This window comes from Bidens hawaiensis, unplaced genomic scaffold (genome assembly GCF_021521415.1).
Source record: "Bidens hawaiensis isolate Kalapana, Puna unplaced genomic scaffold, B.hawaiensis_p1.1 tig00003752_1, whole genome shotgun sequence".
NCBI lineage: Eukaryota > Viridiplantae > Streptophyta > Magnoliopsida > Asterales > Asteraceae > Bidens > Bidens hawaiensis.
Window position 1 is genome coordinate 1,683,523 of NW_027491215.1, and position 25,498 is coordinate 1,709,020.

The window sequence follows — 25,498 nt, forward strand, 5'->3', positions numbered from 1 at the left end:
CCAGAATTCACATTTGGAGAATTTGGCATAAAGTTATTCCTTTCTTAGCAGGTCTAAAATGAGACGAAGGTGTTCTTCATGGTCGGATTTCGACTTAGAATAAATGAGGATATCATCAATGAAGACGGTGACGCATTTGTCCAAGTATGGTTTGCAAACTCGGTTCATGAAGTCCATAAAAATCGCGGGTGCGTTGGTCAACCCGAAAGGCATAACCATGAACTCATAGTGCCCATGAGGAGTTCGAATTGCCATTTTGGGAATGTCGTCTTCACGTAAACGAAGTTGATGATATCCTGAACGAAGAACAATTTTTGAAAAGCATGTCGCACCTTGGTGTTGATCGAAGAGATCATCGATGCGAGGCAAAGGATAACGATTCTTGATTGTGAGTTTGTTGAGTTCACGGTAGTCAATGCACATTCGGAAGGATCCATCTTTCTTTATAAAAAATAGGATGGGAGAACCCCAGGGAGATAACTCAAACAAATGAAACCCTTGTCGTCCAATTCTTGAAGTTGGTTGGCAAGTTATTGCATTTCGGAAGGTTCAAGACGGTAAGGAGCTTTGGAGACTGGAGTTGCACCGGAATGAGAATGATTTTGAATTCAACAGATCGGAGAGGTGGAAGACCGGGTAGGTCATCAGGAAAAACTTTGGGAAAATCCCGAATGATTGAAATATCTTTTATACTCTTGACCTTTTCTTTCTTTTCTACTACATGAGCCAAGAAAGCCACGTATTTCTTTCGCATGTATTTCTGAGCTTGAGTACAAGACATGAGTTTGAGACCGTTGGATGGCTTTTCACCATAGATTTCTAGAATATCACCGAACGGAAGAGGAATACGAATGAACTTTTCGAAGTAAAAAACTTCGGCACGGTTCTTGGCAAGCCAATCCATGCCTACTGTGATGTCGAAACTACCCAATTGCAAGGGTGTGAGATCGATTGAGAATTTATGATCATTTAGATTTAAGTAGCAATCGTGAATGGTAGAATTGCAAACAATCGGTTATCCATCCGCGACTTCGACGGTGAAGGATTTTGTTAGCTTAGATCGAGTACGCGCAAGTAAAGGTTCAAAGTCTAGTGACACAAAGCTTTTATCCGCTCCAGTATCAAAGAGTATCGAAGAATAAATTCCATTAACAAGAAATTTACCATTTACCACATCATTCTCGGCTTGAGCGTAGGCCAAATTAATATTGAATGCACGGCCGCGGGCTGGTTGTTGTTATTGTTGTTGCGGAGCTTGAGTTTGGTTGTTGATGTGGGGGCACTGGTTGTGCATGTGGTTAGGATCACCACATGCATAGCATGCTCGTCCATTTGTGATGGCGGGTGTTTGCTGGTTACTAGTTGGACTCCGTGCTTGATTACCTTGCGACCTTAGACCACTTCGACAGGCAGTGGGGAGGTGTCCATAGCGACAACAAGTGGTACACTAGCGGCAAGAAGATGTAGTAGAATGGTGTAATTGGCAAATGTTGTACTTGGGATATGGTCTGGTGTAAGGTTTATTGGCTGGTGGTTGGTTTTGGGTTGCGGGAGCTAGGTTCTGGGTTGTAGGGACTTGGTTCAACGGGGTTACCATGACTTAGTTACAGCTTTGAAACTTGCATTTCTTACCATTGTGGTTGGGAGTGGTTGCAGATTTGGTTTCCTTTGGTGGTTCAATGATGGCTTGGGTTGCAGTCTTTTTGTCATTCGGCATGGCTAGGGACCCGCTAAGGACGTGGTTATGAGATAGCTCTGTCGCATTGCGGTAGGCTTCCTCTAGAGTAGTGGGGGCACAGACTGTAACCGAGTCCTTAATGAGTTTGGGCAGGCCCCTAATGTACTTGGCTATGGCTTTCTTTGGGGTGCCTACAAGGTGGGGAACCAGGGTTTTCAGTTGCTTGAACCATTTGGTGTAGGCGGGATTGTTACCACCAGTGCTTGAGGTTCCAGAACTTGTCCTCAAGCTACTGGAGTTCATGAGGTGGACAAAATTCGTCCATCATCAATTGCTTGAGTTCGCCCCATGATAAGGCCATGGCTTCCTCATCGCCACGGGTGCTCTGTTCGCTGTCCCACTAGGCGAGAGTCGTCTTCTTGAAGACGCTAGTGGCATTACAGGTACGAAGGTGAGCAGGAAACTCAGAGTTGATGAAGGTGAGCTCGATACTCGAGGACCACTAGAGCATGTGAGTCGCACCATCCTCGCCCGTAAAAGGCTCGGGGTTGCAAGCATGGAAAAACTTATGGTTCAATGTTGTAGGCTTAGGGGTGTCAGGTTTGGAATCAACCGAGGTTTTTGTGCTGGCAGAGTTGGCTTAGTTTTATTGACGATTTTGAGTACGATTGGCAATTTGCTTGGCCATAAATGATAGCATTTTCTTGTTGGAACTTTGCTTGGAACTCTTTCTGGAGCAGAGGTGTCGGGGTCCTTTGGAAGACATCTACAAGAATTGTGAGATGGTGTGAGTCGGATCAATGGTATGAGTATTGATTGTTTGATTTTTGTCACATTTGCATGTAGTATTCGTGTATTAATACAAACAAGCACATAAATTCAAGTATTTGCATGGAATAACATATAGTTTCACAAAGATTTTCCACATATATAACATGATCATAGTTTTTACATTGTGTGGGAAGAGTATAAATTAAGTTTATTCTTGAATTAATTAACGTTTGATGTTTGCTTGATGGGAAATGATTATGAGGGTCTTAAGGTATAGTGGCACGATAGTAATCCATATATATATATATATATATTACTATATATATAATACATATAAGAGAGAAAAAGTAAATGTTAAAAAATAAGAACTTTACAAGCTTTAATGCTTGAGGTACAACTTATGAAGCCTTCAATACCCTTGAACGCACTTCAAACCATAATCCATTTCAAAATTCAAACGCATCTGTTTTCTCTAAAACTACTACTCTTCCCTCTGAAGAACCAATGTTCTCCCCATCTTGGTCCTTGTTGCAGCCGCTAATGCCTTGGAAGAAGTAGATCTGAACAGTAACTTCATCCTATTCCGGTGACATGAATTCTAAAATCGCCACCAGCTACGTTGTTCTCTATATCAGAATTGAGAAATATGTGCAACTCTTTCAAATCTATATTATTTGAGGTTCTACCAAACTTAAAAATTTAAGTATTTACCTGTTTGTGTGAGGTTTGATAGAACTCAAATCAAATTGGGGGTTAATGTTTCTGTTTTGTGCTTAGGATACGTCCAATTTTTTCTATTTTTTTATCAACGACTTTGCTGGATTTTGGGAATTGAAGTTCTCTTTATCGTCGTTAGGTAAACATCAATTTTCTTTTCTTGTTACTAGACTATTATTAATAGCATAAGTATTTGTTGAATTTAGGGCCATTTTTTTGCTGGATTTGCTTGTGACATATCTTCGTTTGGAATTTAACTCTTTAAGTTTTGAGGAGATTATATTATGGATTCTGGTTATACTCAACCATCTACTGTCCCACATGCTTTTTCAAGAGTCTGAAGTGGGAATATCATCTAAATCAAGTCAATTAAGTCTAGACTCCAAAGGCTTCAGAGGTAAGTTATAACATTAAATGTGTTCAATCATGTATCAAATTTTTTATTTTAAGCATCTAAATTATTATTTTTATTTATACCAGGGTTAAAGGTGGAATCACTTTTATCATAAATGTGTGATCCAACCTCAATTACAGAGTTTGAATCGAAAGTGAGTTCATATTAAAGTTATTTTTATCCATGCTTGTATATATAATCATTTTAAATTGTTTGAGTTAATATTATTTTAACCTTCAAGCCTTTTGTCAATTTCTTTTAACACCAACCTTTTTTTTAATGTTTCTACTTTAAACTTTCATGTAGATGGTGTTTCTCATTATCGTTTTTGGTAATTTTGTTTCCAGGTTGTTGAAGCAGACCAGTGTTGGACCAAACATCCAGTGAAAGTGTTTAGGCAAAGTTTAAGGTAAATTTCTCTTTAACCACGTTATGCAATTTCTAAATTATATGTAAAAGTTTGAACTTTTGAAAGGATATATACACAATTACAAATGTATCCTTATTTATTTGTCTAAAATTTTGAATTTCACATATTATGATTGTTCTGTTAAAATAAACTACAAAAACTATTTAATAAAATTAGGGGTGCAAACAAGCCAAGCCGAGCCGAGCCCGAGCTCGACCAGGCTCGAGCTCGGCTCGTTTAACTTACATAGAGCTCGAGCTCGAGCTAGGCTCGTTTCGAGCTCTATTTCCAAAGCTCGAGCTCGGCTCGTGAGTAGATTTTTCAAACTCGGGCTCGGCTCGTTTAGCTTTTATAAGTTATTTATTAAATAATATAATTATTTTTATATATTTTTTCGATTATAATTTTTTGTATAAAATAATATATATTATTTACTTAATTTTATTTATATTTATAACCTGATATATATATATATATATATATTAATAATTATTAAATATATATTTTAAAAAATTATATAAACTGCAGGTTCGTTTAGGCTCGCGAGCCGGCTCGAGCTCGATAAGTGAAGCTCGGGCTCTGGCTCGGGCTCGTTTATTAAATGAGGTTACTTTTAGGCTTGAGCTTGGGCTCGGGCTCGGGCTCGGGCTCGGTCTCGGTTAAGCTCGGCTCGTTCGAGCTTTTTAACGAGCCGATCTCGAGTAGCTCGCGAGCAGCTCGGCTCGTTTGCACCCCTAAATAAAATAATATTCCAATGAATTTTACAAATTAGTTTAGGTGGTATTAAACACTTGAATCTACTTCAGGAAAATTTTGTTATTATGGTTAATTTTTTATCTTTCTGTGAATTTTCATGTTTAACTGTCTTTTGTCAGACAATGCTCTTTCTATGGACCTGTTGAGTAGATTGGTTGACATTCTTCGGATGCATCATGTCCCCCTTTTAACATATCAAGTTGGATCTGCAATACTATTTTTTAAGGATAGGTGAGCTTTTCAGGTGTTATAAATGCAATTTTGTGATATTGAATAATCATTATACCTTGCTTTTGAACGGTAACAATTTTTGTTTTAATTGTTTTCATAATTGGTATACGAATATTCTTGAGGCTGATAAAGTGCAATCAAAGTCAACACATGAAAGTAGGTTATCATTATTCTGGGAGGATTGGGTGAGATTCTTGTAATGTAAGTTTTTTGGTGCTGTTTGTCTGTTTTTATGCGTTGTGCGGAGCAGCTTGCATGTTGGCCCGTTTGTTATCTGTGAAAGAAAAGTTGATCCTGCCAAAACTGAGTTTACATGTGAAGAGAGGTGTTTCAATGTGTTGGCCAATACAGAATGCACGCCTGGATATTGCTCATGTAGCAGATATTGCAAGAACCAGGTGGTTCACTATTGTGTGTGGAGAGGGGTGTTTTAATGTGTTGATCCACCAATCTCTTTATTTGTTTGGTGTTTCACTTTTTCCATATTACATTGATGAAGATGCTAATTGGGGCCTATATATCAACAACCTGTAAGTTATCATTTATTTAAGTTATCATTTATTAATCAGTGTATTGGGGTCCGATTTTTATCCTCATATTACATTTGCCATTAGAAGTTAGAATGTGTTTAATAATTAAATATTTATGATTAGGAGGCAATGGTGATCGTAACCCTGGAAACCTGACTGTAAGTTATATTAATTTTCTTTTTGAAAATACATTCATATGAATATTCTAAGAATATTGGATATTGTAACTACATATATTTATTGATGTATATATATATTTAATCTTGATAATATACTTTGTGAGGAGAATTCATTTAAAGTTTCCCAAAGAGGTAAAATTTTTAATCTATAAACTTTTATGTAATGGTAGATAAGAATATATTTTTATATCATAAAAATATACCTCAATTGGGAAGAAATATTGATGATGCTTAAGTTTGAAAGAAATTGATTTTGCAAAGTGTAAATTGACAAATGAATAATCATCATTGATGCTGTAGTCAGTAAATGTGACACCGAATAAGCCTTGGATACTTGTAGCATTTCAAATGTTCTCAACTTGATATGGCTTTTTGTTAGGTTGTGCAACCAAATCCACATCGCTTATCCTACATCAAAAACCCACTGCAATTACGAAGTGCTACACGTACAATAGAAAAACCGTGTTGTAAATTATCGGCTCCGCCGCATCGCGCGGGTTCACTACTAGTATATATATATACTATATGATATAATAGATATAAGTGAGAGAATGTAAATTGTTGAAATTTTAAGAGTTGTACAAGGAGCTAAGCCTAATGTACAACAAGATATTGCATAAAACCCTATTCAATTGAATATTTGAACCAGCGCCTATTTCCGTCACTTTCTTACTCCTCAAAGAACCCACCGCCTATTTCCTCTTCCATTGATTTTGCTTCCTTTTTTTAATTATTGATTTCATTCTATAACAACGGTGAGGAGCAAGAGGATGGTGAAGATTCAATCCATCTATTTAATTCACGAGTACCAGAGGATCCTTATGGCAGCTCTCAATTCAAGCGGCCACTTGGTTCTTTCTTCTAGAAGAGAATCGTATTTTTAATTTATTAGATTATGTGGCCAGTTTGTAGTCTGTAGTCTGATTAGGTATAACTGAATGTGTTTGTTGCTTTTTGTTGTTTGTTTCAAGAATGTGTGTTTATGTTTTTGATTGCTTGTGGATTTGAATATGCCCAATTTTAGGGTTTAGATTTGAGTTTGCTGAATTTAGTTTATATTGCATGGATTTTGTGCAAATCAAAATTGTTTGATTTATATGGATTGTTAGGCTTTCAGGCTGTTGAAAAGTTAACACAATTTAACATAATAATGTTGAGTGCACTGGTGGTCAACTTTAGGATATTATTCTACTGCAGATGTTAAGGAAACGAAACTATACGGCTATACGCGCATATGTCAAGGTACACTTAAGGTCAAATTTTGTCATGTATATGAACCGAACGAACACGGACGGGGCTTGTTTGTGAACACATGTTTAATTACAACTGAACAAATCAACGGGCATGAAAACTTAAACGAACGGATTTTATTGGATATATTCGTTCGTTCAGAAAATGAACGTGCTCGTTTGTTGAACTTTAACCGAACACACGAACTAAAAGGAACAGTAAACGGATGAATTTTTTGTTCGTGCTCGTGTTCGTTTGTTTAGAAAAAAAAACTTGTTCATTTGTTAAAAAATATGATCGCGTTCGTCTTTGTTCGTCACGAAAATGAGCGTGTTTGTTCATGATGAAAATGAATGTGTGTGCGCTTGTTCGTTATGTAAATAAAAATGAGCGTGCACGCTCATATGGGTTTAAACTTTGCATAATTTGGGTTCAAAAATTAAAATACTACACAGATTTGCACTCAATAATTTATGATCAGATTGTTTATTTTGAAAGCAATGTAATAAAACAAGGGTAATTTGGGCAAACAAGTGTTTTGGTTTTGATTTTCTTGTAATAATATGGTTTCTTTTTACAATCATATGATACATATAAAACTGCATTTTGATATTTCCAAATCCCACCATATCTTTATACAGGAACATTTAATACAATATCAGTTAACTTACTACTTATCTTCACATTCTAGATCAATGGAAGAAGCTTTGATATGCCTATCATGCCAAAGACCAGCAGAACAATTTGTCTCTTCGGCTCAACTTAAACTACACAACTTCTCTTTAGCAAGGTGCGGTTAAGTTTTAATAGTTATTAATGTTTGTTAAGAAAGTATGAGGCTATGAGATTTGTAACTAAAAGCTTGTTTATTAATGGAGTTATGCGGAAGATGTAATAAGTTAAATAGAAAGGTAATAGATATAAAGGGAATGGGGTTGGATTTTGGGCCGTGTATGAGGTATTAAAAAGGTAAAAAGAGGGGGAGAGAAGGTGGAATCCGGTCTTGGAGCCAAAACAACAAACAATTTTCGTATTGAAAAATCAACAATAAACACCAAACTTGTTTTTGCGATTCCCGCTTCGTTATAACTCCGTTTCGCACACGGTCTTCGCCTATGTTCACTATTTTCAGAGTACTATGATATTCAAGAGAGTAATTCAACATTAATGGTGTCGAGAGTTGGGTTTAAAACTTGAATTTTGATGTGGGTCGAGGGTTACGTTATCTAACTTTTGTTGTGATTCCCACTACGCCTTATCTCGGCTTCGTGCACTATTTGATCAGCTTCAATGCGTCCAAATTCGAGTATTTTAATGTGATAAATTAAATATAATTTTCATTTCTTTATAGTTTCGAATTAAAGAGTGCGTTTAATTGTCTAAATGTGAATCATGTATTAACAAGCAATGTTTGATTCAAAATATAATTCCGTTAGTCACGAATTAAGATTACAAGGATTCAAAATGGAAGATTTGACTATTACAAGGGATTAAATTAGTAATACAACAAACTGGAAAGTACATGTATTACAAACACCCCATTTGTCCATGTCAATATTAGGATTTATGTTTTTTTCCACAACCAAGCCCTTACAAGAATGACGATCTCTCGACTTATCATCAAGCTCGGAATCTTGGCGTCTGTTTTAAAGTTTACTTTGTTTATCAACCAAGTCCTTATAAGAGTGACAATTCCTCATATTATCGTCAAGCTCGGAACATGGTGCTTATTTTAAGGTTCGCCAAGGCCTTACAAGATTAGCAATTTCTCGGCTTATCGTCTAGCTTGGAACTTGGAGTATCATTTAAGAGTATTATAACGTTCCTCATCAAGTGATATTTGCAACATAACATTTACTTATTAAAATCCGATCACATATTTAACTAATATTATTAAAATTAATTAAGATTCATTATAAACCAAGATGATACTATGAAAGTTTAGCCAAAAGTAAGTATAATGTTATACATCAAAGTAATAGATACAAACATGATCAAATTAAAACAATCTAACAAATTTGGATGACTAATCATTGATCAAAGACTTCTTTCAAGAGCTTAATCTCCTTAATTTTCAAAGGTTGGATGAATGGAATAATTATTCCCTTATTAATTATGGAGAAAGGAGGGGGGAGAAGTGAATAAAATGGTGTTGAAGGTTTATTGAAAGTGGAAGATGATCATTCATATTATAGACTGATCTGGGAGCCAAAACACGGCAGTGCTATGCAAAGCACGACCATGGTGACATTTTTGTCCTCTTGCATTGAATGCTTATGTCGGATTCATACATCAAGGGAAACACGGCCTTTCTTAGCAAAGCACGGCCGTGGTGAGTTCACAACAGTCCAAATTTTGTCATTTTCTCTTGTACATCAAGGCATGGTCGTGTATTGGGAAGGCATGGCCGTGTTTTGCTTTAGAATCTTCTATTTTGTCTTTTCCTCTTGTTCTTGATAACGCAGGTTTGTTGAGGTTAACGTGGCCATGTTTTGTCTTCCTGAATTTCGTCTTTACTTCATAGGCTCTAGACATGGCCATGCCTTGATTTCCATGGGCTGTGTTGAGTCTGTTTTCACCGTTCATCTCATTTTTTCTTCGTATATCAGCTCGTTTTATTCTTGAGGACTATATTTACATATAAATAGAAATTATAAACATTAGTGATTATTTATTCCAATATAATTGCCAATATGATGCTTATTTGGAGATATTTTAGCATTGAAAAAATGAATAAAAATTAATACATCAGACTTTTTCATAGAAGGTTTTGCCTGTTTTCGGGTCCGGACATTATCCAGATGTAGCTCGGTTTGTGTTACAAGTTATAAACAAAATATTATATGTAAAAAAATATATATCTAAGTTACATATTTGTTAAGTTCTTGTAAATTACCTAACCACTTTTCGACATCCCGACATCACCCTGACCACTTACAAACATGTGTTGCCTACTGGTCAGCACTGAATTGCATGTCTATAGCTTGACATTACCTTGAATGTTCAATTATCTTCATAAACCGGTGAGGTTACAATGGTACTCACTGATTCCTTACCCAACTTGTGGATATCTTCCATATCCGAATACGGATTCAACATGTAGTTATTCACTAGTTTTCTCACATGATAATCAAAGTATTCAATTTCATATTGACCATGGTTTCCAATTCCCACGATTGGATACGGGCCCGCCCATATGCTCTTTAGCTTTCCTGGGAAGAGTTTCATCCTTGTGTTGTATAGCCAAACTCTTTGACCCAATTCAAAGTTCTTCAACCGGATCTTTGCATCATGGACCTTATTCATATTTGCCTTGTATGTATATGCACACCCATACGCCTTTACCTCCTCAATCTCTCCGAAAGCCAACTTTCTAGCTGTATATGCATCATCATAACTAGTATTAACTTGTTTTGTAGCCCAATAAGCCCTTTGTGCAAGTTCAACCGGTAAATGGCAATCATTTCCACACACAAGTATATAAGGAATAGTTCCAATCGCTGTTTTATAAGCTTTCCTGTAGGCCCACAAAGCATCCACCAAATTAAGTGACCAACCTTGCGGACCGTTCAGACTGTTTTTTGTAAAAATATGTTTAATCTGCCGATTAGACACTTCAATTTTTCCACTCGTTTGTGGATGGTAAGGAATTGAAATTCTATGATCAACCATGTATCGTTTTTGCAATTTACCGAATCTTAAATTTTTGAAATGGATCCCCTATCACTAATGATGGTTCGGGGGATTCCAAATTTCAAATAAAAAAATTGTTCGCACAAATTTGCAAACGACAAGGTGATCATGTGTCATAGTGGCTATCGCCTAACCCATTTAGACACATAGTCTACAACCACTAGGATATATAAATTACCTTACGAATTCGGGAATGGGCCCATGAAATGATCCCCAAACATCAAATATGCCAACAATTAGGATCATGTTTGAGGGCATCTTATCCCTCTTAGAAATGCTCCCTAGTTGTTGACACTTTAAACAACGTGTCACGAACTCGTGAGCACCCCTAAACAATTAGAGCTAATAAAGACCAGTCTTGAGGACTTTTCTAGCAGTTTTCTGGCCACTAAAGTGACCCCCACACGCAAACGAATGCATGTGTTCCAACACGGCTCGGAGATCCTCCTCGAGTATGCATAATCTGATCATCTCATCTGCACCAATCTTGAAAAACTATGGGTCATCCCAAATGTACTGTTTGGCTTGTGCTATCAAATTATTCTTCCTCCTCCTTGGCCAATGCTCCGGCAGCTCAGCTAAAACTTTAAAGTTAACAATATGGTCAAACCATGGATTTTGAGAAAACCGCCATAATCTGCTCATCTAGGAAAGTCTCGTTAATGGGCACGTCCGCGTCTCCTTCTTCCACCATGATTTGGGACAAGTGATCTACAATAACATTTTTCACTCCCCTTATTATCCCGAAACTCTAGATCAAATTCATGCAACAGCCAAACCCAACTAATCAACCACGGTTTTGCGTCCTTCTTATCCATGAGGTACCCGGCAGCAAAATGGTTATAATAGATAATAACTTTACTACCCCATATATAAGACCAGAATCTATCTAGAGCATATACTACTCCTACTATATTGCAGCAAATGTAATTTAATTGGCATCCGAGAGGGTTTTACTTGCATAGTATATTACAACAGGTATCTTTTCAACTCGTTGACCCAAAAAACCCCCAACTACATGATCACTCGCATCACAAATTATTTCAAAAGGTAAATTTCAGTCGGGTGATTGCAAAATTGGGGCTTCAACTAACTTTTGTTTAAAAATATCAAAGGCCTTAGAACATTATCATTAAACTCAAATGGGGCATCTTTTTATAATATATTACATAAGGGTTTGGTAATATCACTAAAACCCTCTATAAATCTCCTATGAAACCCGACATGCCCCAAAAATGACATGACGTCTTTAGCATTCGTGGGACGAGGTAGAGTTGAAATAACTTGCACTTTAGCACGGTCTACCTCAATCCCACGGCTCGACACAACATGGCCCAAAATTATCCCCTCTAGGACCATGAAATGGATCTTTTCCCAACTAAGAACCAACTTAGTTTCAACCCATCTTCTTAAAACCTTTTTAAGTTGGTTCAAACACGACTCAAAAGATGTGCCAAAAATCAAGAAATCATCCATGAAGATTTCCAAAGACTCCCCCACTATATCTGAAAAGATACTCATCATGCACCTTTGAATGATGGCGGGGGTGTTACATAACCCGAATAGCATTCACCTAAATGCGAGTGTGCGATATGAGAAAGTAAACGTGGTCTTTTCCTTATCTACAGAATTAATAACTATCTGATTATAACCTGAATATCCATCTAGAAAGCAGTAAAATTTCTGACCTGATAGCTTCTTTACAATCTGATCAATAAATAGAATCAGGAAATGATCTTTTGATGTAGAAGCATTTAGCTTCCGATAATCAAAACAAATCCTCCACCCGGTTACTGGCCGGGTGGCTACATCATTACATGAGTCGTCCTTGAAGACTTGGATGCCCACCTTATTGGGTACAGTCTGAGTCAAGACACTTCAGCACCACCTTCTTGACTACCCCTCTCATGTTTAGGTTCAACCTCATTTGAGCATCATGCGCGGTTTTGACTTCCGTATCCGTGAGAATTTTGTGCATGAAAATGGAGGGACTAATCCCTTTTAGAATCGCGATGGTCCGCCCGATAGCCTCCTTGTTTGTAACCATCACCTCCAGTAGAGCACTTTCCTATTCAAAAGACAAATTATAAGCAATAATAACTAATAAAGTTTCATTCTTACAGAGAAAAACATATTTTAAATGCTTTGGTAGCTCCTTCAGCTTGACTTTCGGTGAATCCTGTAATGACGGTTTTAACCCAGTATCAATCTTCTCGGGTAATGGCTTCACCTGAACCGACCGTAGTTGTCAATATCCTCTCAAAGTGGCATCCTCCAGCTTCCTTTCTTCCTCCTCTAGTTGCTTGAAAGTTTCCATCCGTAACCTATAAAACATAAAACACGTCTCCGTTGTGCCACCCGTGTGCACGACAGAGTCGTATAACGGAATGCACTTGTCAATAACGTCTGCCATAAAGAACTTTTCATTGACCAGAGAGTTAAATTCAGGTGTGGAAACATTCATCATAAGCTTATGGTTACCAAATTCCATGTCAATTGTACAACTTCTGCAATTAATGTTGGCATTTACGGTCGCCAAAAATGGCCTACCAAGTATAACTGTAGGCTGTTTGGTTCTTTCACCCAAAACATGGTCAAGAACCAAAAAGTAAACTAGAAAATAAAAATCTTCCACCCTAACAATCACATCAGTCAATATCCCTCGGGGAAGTTTGGGTGTTTGGTCGGCTAGAACAATCGTGGTGGCGATTGCCCGAAGCGGATGAAGTCATACTGATCGTATAAACTTCTTGAAAGATACTAATACTAGCTCCAAGGTCTAGGAGTACCCGTGTCATTTTAAAATCTCCCACTTGGATGGGTATGATAGCCGCTCCCGGATCTTGCAACTTAGGTAGAAAAGCACCCTAAAGAACTGCACCCACATAATCGGTGAAGTCAAGCTGTTTATAGATTCTATGGTTCCTTTTTTGTGTGCACAAATCTTTTAGATACTTAGCATAGGCGAGAATTTGTTTTATGACATCTAATTGGGGGATACTAAGTTTAACATATTTAATTGTTTCCCACGTCTCCTCTTGTTGTGGGCCCCGTTTTAGTTGCCATATTCTCCTTAGATGGCGCTAACAAAGCATCGGGATAGGGACAACTTTAGCTGCCTTCCCCTTATCCTTAGGATCGGTGGTGCCATCTTCCAAAACCAGTTTGTTAATTTTCTTTTTAGTTTCATTAAGTTAAATCAACTGGTTATGGTTTTTCATCAACTTCTTCCACCACCCCCTCAACCAATGGTGGTGGAAGCACAAACTTATTGTCATACACCTTCTCACTTCTTAAAATACTTACCCTATTCACGTGTTTCTTTGAGCTCTAACCGAAGTGTTACAGGTTTATTGTGGTATCACTCGGTTGTCGACCCACTTGTCTACAATTTAGCCATATCGGAGGTTAACTGACCAATCTGATTCAACATTTCTTCTGAAGTTCTGAAGATTTATCTCTTAACTCAAACTGCTTCTGAATATCTTTTTGGTTCTCTGTCACTAGCTTCATCAAAGCATCCAATTTCGAGTGCACAAACTCGTCCAATTACCCAATGACCCCTTCTGTTGGTCCTAATTTTAGCCACTTGAAAAACTGTTACCCTAGTAAGCATCTCTGTCATACCCTCGATTGTGGTTATAGACTTCCATTTTGAACCTCAGTGCTGAGCTCGCATCTGCTAGACTATTATCTCGATTTATGGCTCGAAGATAAATGGAGATTGCCATCCTGAGTGATGGGTGTGCATAAACCTGCTACCGGCACATTTAACACACCCCTCGTATAATGGGAAAATAACAATAAAAACTAGAACTAAAACTAAAACTAAAACTAATACCAATACTAAAATAAAACAAAGAAATCAAATCACACAAAAACACTAAGCACACAAACTTCCGTCAACGGTGCCATTTCGATGCTAGACTGTCGCTATCTAGTCAAAAAACAATAATAATCAAGTATCCTTAATCATCTTAAACTAGTTAGGGCAAGTAGGGTGTCGAAACACGAGGAGTATGTGGGTAGTGTAAAGTTTACTAATTACTAACATTATGAAGTATGCAGTTATGAGTGTTGATCACACTAGCAAAGAATTGGTTTTAAAATCAAACAAGCAAATTAATTAAAGCTCCAGCCATTAACAAAATCAAATCACACCCGGGGTTCAAGCATGTAACAAAACATTCATTTCATGTCACTTAACAGATTAATTGTCAATAATCAACTCAGGATGGTTAACTAGTTAACCCTTAGGCATCAACAATACCTAACATGCGGCACTGGTTACCAAACGGCCCCTGTCGATGTGACTCAACTAAGGGCAATTGTATGTGTTATTGCATTTAAACTAATCAAAACAACCCTATGAGAAAGTATTACAGCAACTGGAAAACTAATTGTTCTGATGGAAATAAACTTAAGCCGACTCAATGCACAATAATACCAAACATCAATACTCATAGATTAATAACTAAAAATTACAATTAGTTATTCATAATACATGATAAAAACTGTTAAATGTACAATACTCTACATCCCGGGTATTATTCAAGAAAATTAGTTGCGCCTTGACATCGAAAGGTCTTCAATTCTGATGATGTAAGCCATTCGTGATGATCTCTCGGTGATTTGGAAGGGTGGAAATCATCTCTAAGGCTCTGTAAACTGCTCTGGAATGTGATGAATGAGTATAGAGTCGTCAAAATGTTTTAACATAAAAAACCTAATTTTCCCAATTTTGGCACCCATCACGTATCGCGATGGGGTCTTCCAAAGTTGTTGAATCTGACAAAAACCTGATGGCCAGTAACCAAACAACCGATGACCAAAAACATCATTTGTTCTCTATTATGATGATTTGTTTTCTATCGCTCTAAACTGTTGACAATACAAACTGCTGACATTAAAGAATTATAGACACAACTTTTGATTTAAAAACTATTGACGATTCAAACTTTTGAAGACAAATAATTGATGACTCAAACATCAGTTGCTATAACAAAGATCTATAGTTAGCATCTGATTCTCTATAGGCAGTTGTATGTATTTAGTTCATCAGTAGTTTGTAACTGTTTTTGTTAGCTGTAACTATCACCTTTAGCTCATTAGTAGTTTTACACTTGTATAAAATGAAGATGAGAGACTCATCTTCATTAACACTATTCATGTCATAATACTCACCTAAATCGTGTACTTTCGTACTAGAAAATTTAGTGTGAATGATGAGTTAAGGTTGATGGGGAGCAATAGATTGTAATCATTCGATTATAGTTAATGAATAGTTGTTCTTCCATATGAAACCTATTATTTAGCTCAAATGAATTATGTTGATTAACTTGTTAATTTTATAGACTAATTGAAGTTGTAATTCAATATGTATTCAATTAAAGTAATACTAATCCATTCAAAGGATTAGATCAGTTGTTTACTGTTTCATTGATTGTGATTTGTGTTCAAGTAGCTTAGATTATTAGATCTACGATCCTAACAAGAGTCTATGCGTATTGAAATGGATTGTCTTCACACCCTTTGCATAGTGCAACGGGCCTCCTCACCAGAAAACTTCATTTCCTTGTCTGGTTATGCGTGTTGGTCATCTCGTGTCTTCATTCTGTGATCGTATAGGTCGAAAATAGTTGCATTAATCACTTGTGACCTAAAATAATATACCCACGTATGAAGTACCAAAGTTCTTGAAATAAACAATTAACATGCTAAAATATGTACAAAATAACTAATCATCAGTATGTAATAGTTATATTGCATACATGCAATGTCTGTTAGTCAAAATTCCATCAACTATAGTTATATTGCATACGTGTAATATTGATTCCAGTGTTATCCGTCGTACGTTTGATTCTTTCTTTTTTAACACAACTCTCTCAGCTCTCAATTTCTCGAATCTTTTGTTTGATTGACATATTTGCCACATATTCATGGTACATAAACCATCTTAAGTCTAAGACATATCCTAATAAATAAGTATAAAAGGCTTCATTTTTCAGATACGTCTTATCCCTGAAAAGTTGAGTAGTCAAAATTTAATGAACCAGCAACCTCGACTTATATTTCTCACTAGTGGTTTTTGATACATATAACTTTCTTATACTTACTTGATTATAATAGTATGGTTTGAGACATTACTTTTGTAACTAATATATGTTGAACCGGAAAAAGGGTTGATGCGACACTTTTATTAAAGTTATTGTTCTAAAAATTAAATTGTAGCATATATATATATATATATATATATATATATATACGATTGGCACACCCCAATTTGGGGCCTAGAAGTGTGACCAATAGTTGGTACATGTTTTATAAATATATCAGAGTTGCGAGTTATTTTTAGCGGAAGACTTTGTTTATAATAAAATATTTATTTACTTTGAAAACTTCTCGGATAATAAATACCGAGTGTTTGATTTACAAATCATGTTTAATCTATTTACAACACTTTAATTAAAAACTACCCCATCTTCATATAGCGAGCATCTTTCATCTTGAGTGACTCTAAATCATTGCTACATGTGCTAAACATGATTCCCTGAAATGTTGGGAAAATGCGTGAGCGATATGCTGGTAATTCATTGATTCCAAAAACATTTAACAAATCTCTAATTGACAAGATAGTTTTCTTGAACAAAATCAGCAGGAATGCTTTTAATTCCTGGGATTTGTACCACTTGCCATACACACACAATTCAAAGGTTCTTTGGGAACTGATGCCCATTGGATAATTGATTAGGACTGCTTGTTCAGTTATGTTTTGATCCAGACACATGTGTACTCGGCCCGAGTTACTTTTCTTTTCTATTTTATACATGAGAGATCACGTAGTCTCTTATAAACATTTGAGTGGCTTCTTAAGATAAACAACACGTTATTATATTGACTGATTGTAAAAGATTTAACGTATTCACCTTTGATTACCTATTCTGAATAATGTGGTGATCTCGTTTGAAAACTTTTGTGAATGAATTATGCTTAACCTATAATAAAACAGGTTTACATAAATACTCGGATCGTTTCTTGATCCGGTTACTGACCTTTAGTCTGGTTTTGATAGCTTAAAACTTTGATAGATCATTTGTTTAAATAAAATATTTAGACCTATGGTCTCTCTGTTTATTTGCCAATTATGTACCGAGTTTCTTCTTCATGAAGAAAGATCTATGATAGGTTTCTTTTTCAAGAACAAACGTCAATTGACTATAACCTTTGTATGTAAAATCTTATATTTCTTAGTCATGAAAAACAATATTTTGACTATACCCCTTGCATATAAAAATTTATGTTCCTTAATCGTGAAGAAACTATATTTTGAGTATATCTTATTGTGTATAAATGTCTATATTTCTTGATTATAAATAAACATTATTTTAACTATAACCTTTGTATGTACAAAGCTTATGTGAACGTAAATTTGATCAAGGTTTGGGTTACACCCCCCGATTAATAATCAATAAGGTATAAGAAAATACTAAGGTTTGAAGGAGGGTTTTCACTGAAATCTATATGCTCAGATGAATAAACTGTGTTGTTGTCAAGTTGGGTGTCCCATCAATGCTATCTAACATTCACTTGCCTTCCCTTCACACGTTGCTGCTAGATGACCGCATATAAAACACTTTTCTTGTTGTCCAGTAGTAAATACAACCTGAAATGAAACATGCAGATGATAGAACATATACTAGATGTTCATTACATGTTTATATGAACTACTACAACACCCTTTTAAATAAACTGCTGCAATCACCATTATGCTTATTGCAATAACCATTTAGCTATAGGCGTAAACGACGTGAGCCTGAGTTTTGCTCGTTTAACCTAAAAGAGCATGACCATAGCTTGTTTAAAACTCTATTTTTAAAGCCTGAGCTTAGGCTTGACCCGTTTATTGTTTATTAATAATATTAATTATTTTATCTATGTAAATTTATATTTAATTTTAATGTAAAAGTATGATGTTTAGTTATTAGTATCATCATTTTATATACAATGATAATTATAATATCTCACAGACCAGTTTTTGCGGTTGAAAAACCGAAAACCGAACTACTGAAAATTAAAACAAAAACCATATCATTACTAACGGTTTGGTTTCACGATTCGGGCTTACTAGCAATATACAAATACACCAAAATTAGTCCAAATTACATATATAATTAATATATTAAATAAAAGTTACACAAATAATAAGTTTGGCGGGACGGTATTTGTCCTTGGTATTTGCTTTTTTTCGTTTTAGTTATGGTACCGTAACGAACATAACGCAAGTTGGCCGAACGTCACTTTGGTGTTTTTTTGTATATTTTATTCCCATATGATAAGGAATGTGACGTAAACCAATCGAATTCGTGTAGACTCACAACCTTAACATCTAGGACCGACAACGCTCGGGGTTCACCAACATACGAGTTTACCGACTGGCGTAAACCCATTGGTCCACCTCCAGTTTTATACCCCCACTGGTTTTTAGATTTTGTGGCGTAACGAAGGTGACTGGAACCGACCGAATTTGTATCGAACTGCCGCTTCAATTTCCGGGACCCACAACGCTTAAGTTTTACCACTGCCCAGGTTTGTTGGAATTAATGGACCGGTTCGAGTAAGTTAACGCAACTGACCAAGCTATGACCCGTAAGAGTTACACATTGGACAACGAACATAAAATCCGCTTAAATTAGTTAATCGGTGTTGACGAATAATATCCTAAAGTTTATTTATTGGATAAATAAACATGGACCAGAATTTTAAACGAATTAGACTTTTGGGCTTGATTAATATTTATTAGATACTAGGTTATGTACCCGTGTCTTACACGGGCTGAACAACTTAGATTTTGTAAGTGATAACTTTTGATAAATAAAGTTAAGTAGTAATACACTAAGTTCGAAATTTAATTATAACTACTATTCACAAACTTAAAAATAAACCATAAATTTGTAAATACTTTTTTCGATACAACATTATATAATACACTAAAAATATGGTTGCAACTAAAGTAAAATAGTATTATGAGAACATAAACGGTACAATAGAAACAATACGAACCAATCATCAATAGAAGAAAATATTCGATTAGTTGAAGAATGTACAGTAAAGGAGAATCAATAAGGTTTTGATCGACAAAATATGGATAGAAAGAAAGATATTACGGTTACAGGTGAAAAGAAGATAAGCCAGGTTCAATTAAAGATCCACCTGTTTTTAACAATGAACCCGTTGAATAATGAAAATGTTCAGTTTATAAAAATGTTTTATAAATAAATCAAACGTTTTTATAAATATAAAATATGTTTCGTAAACGCAATTAGAAAAATCATTAACTATATATATATATATATATATATATAACTTTTAAAAGTATGTATAATTAATAGGAGAGAAAGGCGGAAAGAAAGAATAATAATGCATAAGAGAATGACATGTGTCATGAAAAAACTTTATTTATTATATAGTGTAGATAAGATTATATGATAATGTATATTTGAAAAGAAAATATTTAATCATAAGAAACCAAAAAGCCCATCTATCTCGTTGATATATTTTCAATCTCCAAAGGGTTTGGAGAATGGACATGGCAACCGCAAAAACGAATAAAAATATTGGTTTTTTTCAAGGCAACCAAAAAGGAGCTAACGTCGCCGCCGTCCGACACCGCGTAGCGTCGCAAGCCACCGTTGTCCCATCCGAACTTCACCAACTGGATTTTCCGTTGTTGCCGAATCTATTAGCCGCCACCGCAAGCCGGGTTGTCTCGGTTCGTCACATAGCAACGTTCGTTGAACCTCGGTGTCTCAACCGGTTATTCATTAACCGAGGTAAATTTAAATATTGTCGGTTTAGATTTATATTTACTTTGGTTGGTTTAGACTCGTACTCGTGTGGTTTGTAACCGGATTTTGTACGGTTCGGTTAAATTGTGATTACTCGATTTTATATTCCGCTGCGTTTTCTTGTTCATTATTAATTTGATTAATAATTATGAAACAAATTAAAATCGGGTTTAATTGTTAAACCGTTGACTGATCACCACTTGAACACAACAATGGTATCAGAGCCTTGGTTACAACATACGAGTTGAATCTGGTCTTTTCACCGGATCTACATCATAAACTTCAAACTGGTTGAAGTTTTTGATCTAGATAATTTTATATGGCAATATTGGTTCGGTCAAACTTTTCGTTTATTTTATTTGACCAAAATTATTGCCCGGTTTTATCATATTGAATAGGTAAATTTGGCCCGACCTTGTGTGATTGGTTGTTTGGATTTGATTTTGGCCATATGGATGATTCAAAGTTGTATTTTATTTTTCGGTTTTATTTTATGGTTTTTGGCCACTTTGATGGTTCAAAATTGTAATCGATAGAGTTTAGTTTTTCATTATATATATTTTGTAATATTGTAATGAAGAAGACACGAAAGAAAACCGAGGACGAGCTCACGGAGTTCTTGAAGTTAGTGGGAGTTAGCAAAGATGATGGGATGCACCAAGAGTCCATCCTTAAGGTTGTTTTGTGTTGTGACCCCTTGACCCGATTGATCTTTCTAATAGGCTCTAGCAAGACCAATCACCTTTTGGCCATTTAAGATTTACATATTATTGTTTGCTATTGTGGTTGCTTGCTTTATTATAATAGGTTATAATACCACCAACCTAATACCAAATATATTAAAATTATTTTTAATCAACCAATTGAGTTTTTGCAAAATTAAACTAAATTTGATTTTCCAAAGCCTTATAACTTAATAGTTTAACTATTAACTTAAAATTGGTTAGTCATATCGCGACAAACTTAGTTTTAATAGGTTATTTAAGACTAAGTGTCCTGGGAGATGAAAGGGTTCATCATGTTGTCCCGACTAATACAGTAAAACTGGACTTTTACTTTATTCAGTAAATTATAAAATTAATCCCAATTTTAAAATCAATAGTTTATGCTATCCTACTATAAGCCACACTTGAGGCATACTGCGAAATTTCAAGTGTTTGGAGCTACAGCACCGCACTTGTTTTCTAGACTGTCCCTTCAAGGTGAAATGGTATCGTTGACACATCCGATCCTTTTACACGTGTCTGTACTAGGACAACTATTACTTTACTCTTCTGTTACGTGCTACAGCTGTCTGAAGACTAAAGTGGGCATAGATGATGCTAAATGTATCTACCTAGGAAATTGTTGTCTTAATAGGCCTCATAAACGAGAGTGGTGCTTTATTCACAATTGGCAACCGTTTTTAGTCTGCCTAACCACTTACTAATGTTGTTTGCTACAGCTGCCATTACTAACTGGAAGCCAGATTCTCAAATCCCTATTTTATTAATGTTAATTGGGTCATTAATTATAGGATTATAACATCGAAAATACTAATTAAATTACTTTTGCTTATTTAAACAGATGTCAACTGATAATAATTCCTCATTCACCCTCAAGACTATTCTTGAGAAAGAAAAACTCAATGGCACTAATTTTCTTGAATGGCACCGTAACTTGAGACTTGTTCTCAAGATGGAAAAGAAGCTCTATGTTCTCGATGGGCCGATTCCATTAGAGCCTGAAAACAATGATGCTGCTGCTAGAAAGGTCCTTGAGAAGCATAATGACGACTCTACTGAAGTCGCTTGCATTATGCTAGCCACCATGTCTTACGAGCTTGCTAAAGGCTTGGAATATTTTAGTGCCTATGAGATGCTTGAGCAACTTAAGGGTATGTTCCAAAAACAAGCCCGATAAGAACGCTATGACACCATGAAACAGCTTATTAGCTGCAAAGTGGAACAGGGATCCCCTGTTTGTGCGCATGTCGTCAAGATGAAAGGGTACATCGACCAACTGAAGAAACTTGATTATCCCCTGTCAGATGAAATGGCAGCGGACTTCAACTTGAACTCTCTTCCCAGCTTTTACGACCAGTTCGTAATGAATTTTAACATGAATGCCTGGGTGAAGACAGTGCCGGAGCTTCATGGTATGCTCAAAACGGTTGAGATGAACATTCCTACTAAAACTAATCAAGTTCTGTTGGTTCGATCTGCTGGTGTCAAGAAGCCTAAACCCAAGAACCGGGGTTATAACGGTAAAGGCAAGAGGAAAGTTACTGTTGTTGCTAAGCATGCCACCAACACTAACAAGAATGTTGCAAAGGCACCACCGCCGCCTCCTGAGGTGCTCCAGTGCTACAAGTGCAACAAAATGGGGCACTGGATGCGTAACTGCCCCGAGCATCTAGCTGAGCTAGCAAAGAGGAGGGCCAATGGTGAAGGCTCCTGTAATGTCTTGCAACACATGGGTATTTGATACTGGATGTGGTTACCACATCGTTAATGTCTTGCAGGAGCCTGAGAACTGGAAGAAACTGAAACAAGGCAGCATGGAACTCATCGTTGGTGATGGGAAGAGAGTCCCAGTTCTTGCAACTGGCACATATCATTTTGCTTGTCCGTCTGGCCTTGTAGTTACTTTGAATAACTGTTTGTTTGCACCTGGTTTGACCAGGAACATTATTTCGGTTTCTTTACTTTTTGAACAAGATTTTAAGTACGCTTTTAATGGTATTTCTATTTCTGCCTACTTGAATGATATCTTTTTATTTTGAGGCTAAACCTCGAAATGCTATTTATGAGATTGATGTTCAAATTAACAATAATGCATTTAATCTTTCTAAACGTATCAGATCTGGCATCAATGATACGTTTCTATGGCATTGCCGACTTGGCCACATAAGCAAGGCACGGGTTAAAAGACTCCAATCCGAAGGGATTCTTTAATCCACAGGACCAGACTCTTTTGACAACTGTGAGTCTTGTTTAGCTGGCAAACTCGCCAAGGACTCCTTCACTCATAAAAGTGAACGAGCAAAGGATCTGTTGGGACTTATACATACTGATGTATGCGGCCCTTTCGGAACCATGTCTAGAAACCATGAAAGATACTCCGTTTCTTTTATTGACGATTATAGTCGATATGCTTATGTGTATCTTATGAAACACAAACATGAAACTTTTGAAAAGTTCAAAGAGTTTCAAAACGAAGTGGAAAACCAACTCGGAAAAACTATTAAAACGCTTTGATCAGATCGAGGTGGAGAGTATCTCAGCTCAGAGCTCATCAATCATCTAAAAGAGCGTGGAATGGTTTCACAGCTCACTCCACCCGGCACGCCCCAACATCATGACGTGAGCGAGAGGAGAAATCGAACCTTGCTAAACATGGTCCGATCGATGATGTGTAGAAGTAACTTGCCTCACTCCTTTTGGAGCTTTGCCCTTATGACCACCACCCGCATTGTTAATCTGGATCCAACTAAAAAGGTAAACAAAACCCCATATGAGATATGGCATGGGTGTAAACCCAGTTTGTCTTTCCTTAGAGTATGGGGATGCGATGCATATGTCACCAGTGATTCTGATGACAAACTCGATGCCCGCGGCTTAAAAGTTGTTTTCGTCGGATACTATAACCAAAGCGGGTATTATTTCTTCCACCCTGATACAAATATGATTTCTATCAAAAGGATGGGTCACTTCCTCGGGAATAAAGTTCTCGATCAAGGAACTAGGAATAATATTGTCGATCTTGAAGGAATTCGAGAACCACAAACAACTGCTGAGGAAGTTGGAGCGTCTGATCAACAAGGTGTTGTTGCTGATACATCAGACATAAACACGAGCGTTCGCAGAAGTAGTAGGACTCCCATACCAAATCCTAGATACATATGGCATCTGGATGGTCCCGAAGTCCTATTAGTAGCCGAATCAAATGATGAACCTACTAACTACAAATCTGTTGTCTTAGATCCGGAATATGAGAAATGGCAAGAAGCCATAAACGCCGAGATGCAATCTATGCATCACAATCAAGTGTGGAACTTAGTTGAGCTGCCCCCGATGGTCGGCAGTAGGGAGCAAGTGGATTTTCAAAAGAAAGACTTACATGCATGGATATATACAGACCTATAAAGCACGGCTAGTAGCGAAAGGTTTTACTCAGACTCAAGGGGTTGACTATGATGAAACCTTCTCGCCCGTTACTATGACTAAGTCAATAAGGGTATTACTTGCCATAGCCGCATATTATGACTACGAGATATGTCAAACGGATGTCAAAACCGCTTTTCTTAATGGACACCTTTCGTAGGATGTCTATATGGTTCAGCCTGAAGGTTTTGTCGATCCTAAATATCCTAATAGGGTGTGAAAACTAAATAAGTCCATTTATGGACTCAAACAAGCATCTCGCAGCTGGAATCTACATTTTTGATGAGAAAATTAAAGGGTTTGGTTTTATAAAAATGAAGATGAGCTTTATGTATACAAAAAGGCTAGTGGGAGCACTATATCATTCCTCATCCTGTATGTGGATGATATACTGATCATTGGAAACAACATTCCTATGCTTATCGAAGTTAAGCACTGGTTGGGATCTTGTTTCGCAATGAAAGATCTTGGTAAAGCTGCTTATATTCTGGGAATCAAGATCTACTGAGATAGGTCTAAGCGGCTTCTAGGGCTAAGTCAAAGTACATGCATAGACAAGGTCATGGCACGCTTCTCAATGGACAACTCCAAGAAAGGAGTTGTTCCCATTGCTAAAGGAACCGTGTTAAGTAAATCGCAATCTCCGGCAGAGGACAATGAGACAAAGCACCTGCAAGCAATTCCATATGCTCAGTGATTGGCTCTATCATGTACGCTATGTTATGCACTAGACCTGACGTCTCGTACGCTTTAAGCATGACTAGCCGTTTTCAGCAAACTCCTGGCGTTGCCCATTGGACTGCAGTTTAGAACATCTTGAGGTACTTGAAAAGGACCAAAGACATGTTCTTAGTGTTTGGAGGAGTGGAAGAGGAGCTTCCTGTAAGGTATTACACTAATGCTAGCTTCCAGACTGACCG

The 25,498-nt window shown here is 36.6% G+C and overlaps 1 protein-coding gene across 1 annotated transcript; it reads right to left on the reverse strand.

Moving 5' to 3' along the window:
• Positions 1–9,898: 9,898 nt before the first annotated feature.
• On the reverse strand, positions 9,899–10,567 carry LOC143624266 (uncharacterized). The gene has a single exon (XM_077094976.1). The coding sequence runs from the start codon at positions 10,565–10,567 to the stop codon at positions 9,899–9,901; it is 669 nt and encodes a 222-aa protein (XP_076951091.1).
• Positions 10,568–25,498: the final 14,931 nt, after the last annotated feature.

Excerpts from the sequence above, each read along its gene's own strand:
- LOC143624266 (XM_077094976.1), bottom strand. The coding sequence starts at position 10,567 with ATGGTTGATCATAGAATTTCAATTCCTTACCATCCACAAACGAGTGGA.